A 10,325-nucleotide genomic window follows, 5' to 3' on the forward strand; every position below is an offset into this window, starting at 1 on the left:
GGGGTTGTGCTGGGGTTGCCAACATTGCAGACGATCTTATTGTTCATGGAGGTGACGTGGAGGAACACGACAAGCGTCTTTTTGCTGTGTTGGATAGGCTGAGTGAAGTGGGGTTGACGGTGAACGGAGACAAGTGCCAGTTTAGGTTGTCGAAGCTTACGTTCTTTGGCCATGAGTTGACTAGTGACGGTATAAATCCATGCGAAGAGAAAATAGCCGCTATTAGAGATGCAAGACCTCCCAAAGACGCAAGCGAAGTACGATCGTTTATGGGTATTGTCCAGTATTCTTCGAAGTTCATGCCAGACGTAGCGTCCGTAGCGAAACCTATTCAAGAGTTGACCAGGAAGGGCGTAGTGTTTCACTGGGGAAATGAGCAACAAGCAGCTTTTGAGGAACTAAAGCGTCTAATCACCCAGGCGGAGACACTGGCTTATTTTAAGGTTGGCTGCAGAACGCGAATCATTGCTGATGCATCCCCAGTTGGCTTAGGGGCAGTTCTCACCCAGCAGCAGAGAGGCATGTGGAGAGTTGTCTCGTACGCATCAAGGAGTTTAACTGACGTCGAACGGCGCTACAGCCAAACGGAGAAGGAAGCGCTGGCCTTGGTTTGGGCATGTGAACGGTTTAACATGTATGTTTCTGGACAGGACTTCGAGTTGGAGACCGACCACAAGCCTCTGGAGCGTATCTACTCCAGTACTTCGAGACCTTGCGCCAGGATAGAGAGATGGGTCTTAAGGCTACAAGGGTACGATTTTAAAGTAGTGTACCGCCCAGGAAAGACTAATATAGCAGACGCGTTGTCCCGCTTGAATTCGGATCACGTGGACCATGGAGAGGAGTATGACTATGTTAGAGCAATTATTGAGGACTGTGTACCCGTTGCTCTATCACCTAGAGAGATTGAGGAAGCTTCCTATGATGACGAGGAATTGACCCAGGTGAAGAAATGTGTTAAGACAGGGAACTGGGACCAGTGTATACTTCCCTCGTATGCACAGGTCAAGGACGAATTATGTCTGTATGGTGAACTCTTGCTTCGAGGTACAAGGATTGTGGTTCCCAGGCTCTTGCGCGACAGGATGGTGCGGTTAGCACACGAAGGGCACCAGGGTATAGTCAAAACGAAGTATCGTCTCCGCAGTAAAGTTTGGTGGCCAAGAATGGACAAAGACGTTGAGAAGTTTTGTAGAATTTGTCATGGCTGACAGGTCACTTCTGGATTTGACCCCCCAGAGCCGATATCTCGCGTTTTTCCTCCAAGTGCCCCTTGGCAGGACTGTGGAGCAGATCTACTAGGACCCCTACCCACAGGAGAGAGTATTTTGGTGGTGGTCGATTACTATAGTCGATTCCTAGAGGTTGCTATAATGAAGTCTACGACAAGTTCCAAGGTCATCGAAGCACTTGCACCCATGTTTGCAAGATTCGGTTTTCCATTCTCGCTAAGGACAGATAATGGCCACCAATTCGTGTCTGAAGAGTTTGAAGCCTTTTTACGTACGAATGGTATCGAACACCGGAAAACGACTCCATTGTGGCCACAAGCCAATGGAGAGGTGGAACGCCAGAATCGCTCGTTACTGAAATGCATACAGATCGCACATTTGGAAGGAAGGAACTGGAGAACTGAGTTTCTGGTATGGTTGACGGCGTACAGATCCACTCCGCAAACGACGACAGGGACTACACCCTGTTATATGATGTTTGGTCGCGAAATGAGATCCAAGCTGCCAGAACTAAAGAGAGAGACAGTTGGTGTGCCAGGCGAGGAAGTGCAAGAGCGAGATTGGTCATGTAAATTAAAGGGAAAAGCTTACGCTGACCTTAAGAGGGGTGCCACGCCCAAAAGCATAAGTGTTGGCGACACGGTTCTTGTGAAAGCAGAGAAAACCAACAAGCTGTCTACCAACTTTAACCCTGATCCCTTTAAGGTTGTTCATAAGACGGGGTCAGAGGTAACGCTCAGGAACGAGACTGGCATCGAACTGAAAAGAAACACTGTGTTTGTAAAGAAGTATAACGAGCACGGAGATGTATCCAATGGCAACGAAGATCAAGTGGTACAGGCAGGTTCTGCAGTACGAGTGGATGACCCAGGGGCAAGCAAAATTTCAGAGACGACAGTCGTACCGATGCCAAAAGAGATTCCTGGAACGTCTGAAGATTCTCAAGAACAACCTAGGCATTTCCCAGACAATGAAAATACCGGAGTGGGAAGGCCTGTTCGGAGGTCGACCCGGACTGTAAGACCGCCCGATCGTTAGAAAGCCATATGAACTGAATATGATATGAACTGAATATCTTCAACTTCTTGTCCTTTTATCGAGCGACTGGTTTAATTTAAAGGCTTCGATTTGTATGTTGAACATTTAGGAAAGGAGGGAATGTAGTGTATAGGATGCCAACGAGCATGAAATATGCGCGATGTAATGCGAGGCGTGATGGTGTGATGTAATACCCTCGAGACCTGTATACTTCGTCGACAACTTAAGACATCAGGATCTTAATAAAAACTTTCAAACTCAGAGGACGCGTGGTTTATAATGAACTAGTATGGTTCACATCATGAGTAATTTTACTTCAATTCGTAGTTAAAGTCGGCCTTTCAAAATCAAATTCAACCGAAAAAACTTACGAAGTACCGCACTCCGAATTTGGCGGGAAATGGTTCCCTGACCCTTTTATGGCAAGGAAAATCCTTTCTTCCCCAGCAAAAACTGACAAAAGAAGTTTTTACTGATAATGCTTTTAATAGTAATACAATGGTACACATAGAGTAAACGACATATTCTGGTTACTCTAGCTACCCGTTACAATTTACATTACCTGGAACATATTGAGTAATATTTCCTTACTTAAAGTCACGTTATTACAACAACGAATTAAAATCAAATACTTGGCAATACCCGATAACTTACTACGGAAGTTTCCTTAACTGTAAAGCTACATGAAATATCTTGTATACATTTCAATGCATACATTTCAATCCTACCTACATTTCAATGTATCACAAACCAAAAAAGAAAAATCAATCTGAAAAGAAGTCAGTGTATATGTTGTAGTTCAATTTTATCCTTGGTTCAAATTTTATTTTCCTTTGTACAAATCATTATCATACATATCATTAACATGACCGAGAACAAAGGAAAATAAAATTTGAACCAAGAATAAAATTGAACTACAACATATACACTGTGCATAAAATAAATCCAAACTCTTTACAAAAGAAAAGGGTAACAGTACCATGAAAATAAAAGCATTTTAAAATTCTTCTACTCTATTACTGTACATGTATTTTCACTATGGAACATATTTACACCTAACAGGCTTCCACTTGAGCCTGACATGTGACTGAACAGTCAATATTTGTGCTATCAAAGTTACAACTGTGTAATGTACTTTCTCTTTCCATTTTCACTGTTTCCATAAAGTGTAGAAGGAACCATGTTTGTCTATCAGTTGGCCGGTCATCTTTCATTGAAGAAGGCTCGACTTCCTCCATAAATGCCCTGCCATCTTCATCACTAGCAAGGAAGTTCCCAGTCTTTTTAGACTTAATAGACATGTAATCACTCTGGTTGTTGACATGTTTAACTTCAAACAGGTATTTTATCTCATCGGGTTGATGGGCTACCAGCTGCAAATAAAAATATAGACTTAAATTAACAACCTTAACTAGACAGTTTTAACCCTACTGCTAGTAACACAAGAATTAAATTATTGGCCAGGGTGTGAGGTGTTTAAGTACAGAATGACTCAGGGTTATTCCACAAATTATCATTTCCCACTTAGAAGAACTAAGTATGTACACTTAGCTGGGAAGGAATTATAATGGTTATTTTTTTACTCCCTGTTTTTTTTTTTTTTTTTTAATTTCTACCTTTATTTAGTAATTTGTTTTTGGGAAGTTTTTCGGGAACCGTCCCCGGTTAGCTGAATTGGTTGAGCGCCGGACTGTTGTACGGGAGGTCGGGGGTTCAAGCCCCAGCCGGACCAACACTCAAGGTCTTAAAATAACTGGGGAGAATGTGCTACCTTTCTATAAAATCAAGAAATGGATAGACATTCTAGTCTTCTCGGATAAGGACGAATAAACTGTAGGTCCCGTCTCCTGCATCTATTAATTATATATTTCGTTAGGCAGGGGACGTTAAAGAACCCACTCACGAGATTACTATGATGTGGTCTGACCTGTTTACTGGGAATTGGGGGGAGGGGGCATCTGTTAGATTCGCCTTTAATTGATTGTAAACTGCCTAGCAGTCTGGTAAAGTCCCGCGCACAGTGTTGTAAAGCGCCATGAGCTCAGGATATGAGGGCTATACAACGTAATTATTGTTATTATTAAGTTGCAGTTTGAAGACAACAGAGATAATTTGATAACCACAACTCACCTGTAAAAACACCCTGTTTCCTTCTGCACACATGTAGTAATGGCTGCCATCCAAGTCATACCTAATGGTATTTGCTCCATAATCATAACCTTTTTCTATGTAAAATTCTAGAGACATGAATACAAAAAGAAAACAATCAAGTTTATTATCTGAGGGTCCGGAAAGTCAAATATGAGATGTAAATATAGCTTTATGCAGTGCGATAAGGTAAACTTTTCTCATTCAATTTACTTCTAATGAAAATTAGATATTGATGTGATCAATCCAGTTGCATGCTGAATAATGTTCTGAAGCTGGGTTTAAAACAACGGAAAACTATAACCTCAAAGCTAACGAAAAACTATTCCTCGAATTATTACGTAATCAATAATTGTTTAGGTGAAAAAGTTTTCCATTACTGTAGAGGATAATTTTACCACAAAAACTGGCAATGTGGTTAATCTTTAATGATTAATGAGGCCTCGTGAATGCTCACGGATACTTGAGTGTCATCTATACAAGGTTTGCAATTAAACTCGCCGTCAGAATTGAAAATGAATGAAGAAAATCCGCAAGTGTACTTCCGTGGAGATTACATTCAATCTGGAAACTCGTTTAAATCTACTTGCATACAAATGGGCGCTGAGTCCGTTACATTTCCGCAGGAATCTCTCCTCTTTCTTATTAATCATCCTCGATTATTTTAGACCATTCCATCATTTTACATGCACAAAATCTTCATAATAGCGGGGCTCCCATGCGCGTGGGGCAGAGCCCCATAGCCATGGAATATGGTCAAGCTCTTTTCGTTTGGTTGTCACGTGACTGACCAAGCGTACGTACGTGCCTTTAGATTGCACAGGTAGGGTAGAGGAGACTATCAAAACGAAGGGGGGGACTCAGGCGAGTCTTGGCAAATGCACATCTTTTATGTTATCATTAATATTACGAACTTGGGAGCTCCGCTTTTAGGCTTGGCTAATCTATATACAGTATTAGCTTTTTGTGAGGGTCACGCCCTACCACACGCTTATATTTACCTGTTGTATTGCCCCGATGGCTCCCGGTAAACTTAACGGGGATTTGAGGACCAGGTTCGCTTTCCGGCAAATCTGTTATGAGTAGGTTTCCACTTTTGTCAAGTCTGCGCTCGGGGATGTCCATACGATAGCACGCGCTAATTTTAATTAACTGTCAGATAAAATAGGAAAAAAAACTTTTTTTAGGATTTAACTCCAACTAAACACCACGCGACTGGAAATGAACTTCGGGGACTTAATTCTCTAATTTAAAAATTTAAGTACATCCCTTTTATATATATATATATATAAACGTCTTATTTATCTGAGCCTGAACGCTCTTATAACAAAGGGTCTTATATATAAAAGAAAAGAGTGTACATAAATCCACGATTGGATGGTTGCAATGTTAAATTTATAGCAACTTTACCGTACCTTCTCCATATTTTCTTTATAGCGGGTTTTTCTCCAAGCTTGATCTGTAGTCTCTAGTTTCTCCTGATCTTGATCGTTGCTAGTTGCAAATGGTATGGAAACCTTTGGATTCGACGATCTATTTATACGGAAAGTTGAGGAAGACTCATATGCTAATTGACACCAGTGAGGTCCCCAAAGTCACGCGGTCTTGTCAGAAATTGAAAGCATCGGATATCTCAGTCATTCGTACGCGGGATTTCGAAATAAGCTGAGCAACACTAGTTTCTATGGGTGCCGATGGAGCATGCAGTTGGAAATGCTCGCGATTCTGTTCAAAGGAGAAGTGTATTTTTCAAATAATTAGAAAGAACAAGTCACGCAAATCAGGAATCCAAAAGGTTTCCAAAATAGACTCTTAAAAGATATTCTAAATTGGTTAAGAGCTTTATCTTTAAGAAAGTGAAAAACTAAAATTTCTTTTTTGTCACAGATGTTAGAAATTAGCTGATATAATTGATTCTTGTTTAATAGATAATGTATTTTGGGATCGTCATTGTTGCACAGATCAAAAACGGAAACATATATTCAATTTTATTTTCTCTGAATAAAAAAATGGAGATGAATGTTATAATTTGGCAGTAACTCGAGCCACAGAAGATGTGAAATATTGGAATCTATTTATAGGAGATTTCAAACAACTGAAAGATGCAAGTGTGAATTCTGTTTGAAAATGAAAATATTTCATTAATCTTTTTTATTTGCTGAAACAAGTTACATGATATGCGCCATATTACGATTAAGACTCTGTGATGCAAAACGTTATGTGAGCGAAAAGAATTCTCGAATGATGATGGTATTAAAAGAAAGTATGTCTAAAAAAGATGAAATAGACAAGCCATTAACTTAGCAAACTTGTCAATCAGGAGTCTGTCGCCGCACACTCGATATTGATTATTTTCCATCCCCATTTTTTTCTTATATGACCGCAAAAGTTTAATGTGTCATTTATTGTTTGCCCATTTTCACATTGAGAACCGTAAGGCAAAACCCAAAGTAATAGCAACTACTAACTGAATCAGAACAAAGGGGAAAACAGAAGAACACAAACCTCCATACGAATAGCTAACAAAGCTAACCTACAAAAACAACCTGCGTCAAGTTTTAAATGGTTTTGGTATTGCATTTGATTGGATAACAACATAGCAGAAGATTTCTAGACCTATTTCAGAGAGTTATTGAGCAAAACCGGTGAGAGTAATCTAATGTAATTTTCAACATTCAAAGAGATGTTGCCCTGATTTATAAGGAGTATAGTCCTGGAGAGATCAAAATCTTATGAAAATGATGATTTGTTTTTGGCTGGGTGGTTTTGCAGCAGTGTTTATTTGTTTGCTGCCGAAGGAAAAAAAACAATGACAATTATGTACAGCGCATTGAAAGGTTTACTGATGTAAAAACTGTCAGACTACAGCGTGTGTAGCAAAGGAATTATCAATGATGTCTTCATTTCCCGCCAGATTCTCATAACTGAGATCTCCAAGATCTGATGCATGATGGCGTGCGGACGTGTATCTGAAGGCTCCACGAATTCCACTGAATTTGTTGCCACTGAACCTTCTTCATCTCCCTTAAACCAATATCTACATTGGGACGACAAAAAAAGTCCGCTATTCAAGTGGAAAAGGAGCGTAACACAACTTCAGGAATTTTGTTCGAAAGTCCTGAATTTGGAAGTTTCTGCAACCGCGAGTCCCTCTGAAAGGTCTAGCTCTTTGAAGTTGAAGACAATCACGTTGGTTTTATTTCAGTACCGGCACCCTTCAAGTCCAAGGTCCGGATGCAAAAGCAATGAAAGCCAAACTGAAGAAGCTACTCCAGTTACCGGTTGATGACGACTTGGTTATTCTCGTGAATGAAGAAGAAGCTTCTACTCCGGCATTTAACAAGAATGCCAAATCAGTACAAGAAGAGTTGGACTGTCTGAAATCTGAAGTGCTGAACGTATGGGCTCATATAAAAGACAAACCTAATGAGGAAGACCTGAGATCTGAAAATTCTCGACTTAGGGAGATAATTCTGTGTTTGAAGGAAGAAAATAAAAAGTTAGTCCACGAACGCGATTCTTTAAGTTTTGCATTGCAAATCGTATCAAGAGAAGCAGCTACTCAATGCCGTTCAATGAGTAACACCTCTAACGAACATACCATTGTCCAAAATATGGGTAAGTAAACACTTCGCACCAACAAAGAACAAAGCTTCATTGTGAAATCAAAGAACAAAAGAAAGAAATCGAAAGGCAAAGGAGGTCCTAATAACACCCTGACAGGAAAAGAATCCGAACACGAAAATTAACCAAAAGAGCGCACAACCCTGCTCATAGGAGATTCGATGATCTCAAGAATACCTGGAAAAGATCTGGGAAAAGCAGTTGGCCACAGGGTTATAGTCAAGCCTTTCTCGGGCGCTACGACAATGGCCATGAATCACTATCTCAAGCCAAATCTGGAATCTTCGCCCAATGAAGTGATTTTACACATTGGGACTAATGATCTTAAAACCAGGGAACCAAAGGCTGTTGAAGAATCGATTGTGGATCTCGCGAGGCAGATCGAGGGCACCAGCGATACTCTAGTTACGCTGTCGGAGCTTGTATGCAGAAAAGATAAGCTGGACCAGGCAGTGAAAACAGCCAACAAACATCTAAAGAAGTTCTGCCATCAAAATGGATGGAAATTAATTCATCATGAGAACATGTCTCATAGTGGACTCAACAAAGGTGGACTGCACTTAAATTTTAAAGGTAATAAGCAGTTTTATAATAATTTTAAATCGCACCTAGAATGACATAATGTGCTGTCCGTCAATGCCGTAGGGGGATCAATTAAGCAACCAAAGGGCCGAAAAATCTGTCTCAATATTGCCTCCTTTGCGCGGTTTTAGAAAGGCATCACTCAATATTAATCAATTAACTACTCACATAGACGAATTAAGAATCCTATTAGCAAACAATGATATCGATATTGTTTGCATAAATAAAACGAAACTGAACGAGAGTATTCGAGAGCATGAAGTTCATATTCCGGGATACGAAATAGTTCGCCGCGATAGACTAACAAAATGTGGTGGAGGGTATGCTTCTATGTAAAAACTTCAATCAACTTTACAGTACGAAACGACCTATATTGGTGATTCCAATAGTGGCGAAGGTGTTTAAAAGGATAGTTCATGAACAGTTATATGCCTATTTGGAAGAGCACGATATTCTATGTCAAAACCAATCAGGGTTTCGTGCTAATCATTCAACTGTAACAGCTTTGTTGGAAGCGACAGATTCTTGGGCATATAATATTGATAACGAGAAAATCAATGGAGTCATTTTTCTAGATTTGAAAAAAGCTTTTGACACTGTTGATCATCAGATCCTTCAATCGAAACTAAACCATTATGGTATACATGACAAATCTTTCAGATGGTTTCAGTCATATTTGGAAAACCGAACACAAAAATGCTCTGTGAACGGGTCGCTATCCAACTATGCCAATAGCCACTAATTGACTTGCGGCGTCCTTCAAGGGACCATCCTCGGTCCATTATTTTTCTTATTATATATCAACGATCTTCCAAATTGCTTATCAAATTGTAAACCGAGAATGTATGCCGATGACACGCACCTCACATATGCGGGAAGCAATCTTGAGAACGTCCAGTTTTGTCTAAATGAAGACCTAGAAAACGTCTTCAACTGGCTACAAGCGAACAAACTCACAATGAACATGACCATAACCGAATTCATGCTAATAAGGTCGAGGCAGAGACTGAATACTCTCACAGCTTCACCAACAATTAGAATGAACAATACTCAAGTGAGCCAGGTTACAGCTACAAAATCGCTTGGTGTAATAATAGACGATAAACTCGATTGGCATATTCACATCGAAAAACTAACGAAAAAGATCGCCACTGGTATCGGGGCCCTAAAGCGAATTAAGCACCTGATCCCAACATCAACCTTACATCTCATTTACCAAGCTTTAGTAAAACCTCACTTTGATAACTTTGACATTGTTTGGGGTAGCTGTGGGAAAACGCTACGAGACAAACTGAAGAATTTGCAGAATAGAGCAGCCCGTGTGTTGGTTGACATTCTCTAACTATGATGCTGATGCAACTGAGCTACTAGAGTTTTTAGGGTGGAAAAATCTTGCACTCTTAGATGTCTGCACGGGCTAGCTCCAGGGTATCATGATATTCAAAGTTTACGTGGCGTGACTCTGCTTATGACCTCAGGGACTCTGAAAATAAGCTCAATGTTCCACTATCGCGCACTAATTATTACAGAAAAAGCTTTAGCTACAATGGCGCCACATTATGGAACAGTCTATCACGCAATATAAGGAACACAGAGTCTCTGGGGATATTTAAACGTAAGATCAATGACATTCTTTAAGTCTAACGCACGGCATTCACGGAAAACAGCTTTAGTGTTATAGTATGTAGTTTTAATTTTAAA

The 10,325-nt window shown here is 40.2% G+C and overlaps 1 protein-coding gene across 1 annotated transcript; it reads right to left on the bottom strand.

The window, feature by feature from the left end:
* Window positions 1-2,736: 2,736 nt before the first annotated feature.
* LOC148717451 (uncharacterized) lies at window positions 2,737-5,942 on the bottom strand. The gene is made up of 4 exons (XM_088743552.1): window positions 5,834-5,942; window positions 5,420-5,570; window positions 4,401-4,507; window positions 2,737-3,643 (listed from the first exon to the last, which is right to left on the bottom strand). Exons 1-4 carry the CDS (start codon window positions 5,840-5,842, stop codon window positions 3,326-3,328), a joined length of 585 nt encoding a protein of 194 aa, XP_088599678.1. The 5' UTR covers window positions 5,843-5,942; the 3' UTR covers window positions 2,737-3,325.
* Window positions 5,943-10,325: the final 4,383 nt, after the last annotated feature.

The sequence above is a fragment of the Stylophora pistillata genome, chromosome 13, assembly GCF_964205215.1.
Source record: "Stylophora pistillata chromosome 13, jaStyPist1.2, whole genome shotgun sequence".
Taxonomy (NCBI): Eukaryota; Metazoa; Cnidaria; class Anthozoa; order Scleractinia; family Pocilloporidae; genus Stylophora; species Stylophora pistillata.

Coding starts and splice junctions, on each gene's coding strand:
- LOC148717451 (XM_088743552.1), bottom strand. Junction 4,508..5,419: donor CCATCGGGGCAATACAACAG/GTAAATATAAGC, acceptor TCATGTCTCTAG/AATTTTACATAGAAAAAGGT. Junction 3,644..4,400: donor GAAACAGGGTGTTTTTACAG/GTGAGTTGTGGT, acceptor TTTTATTTGCAG/CTGGTAGCCCATCAACCCGA.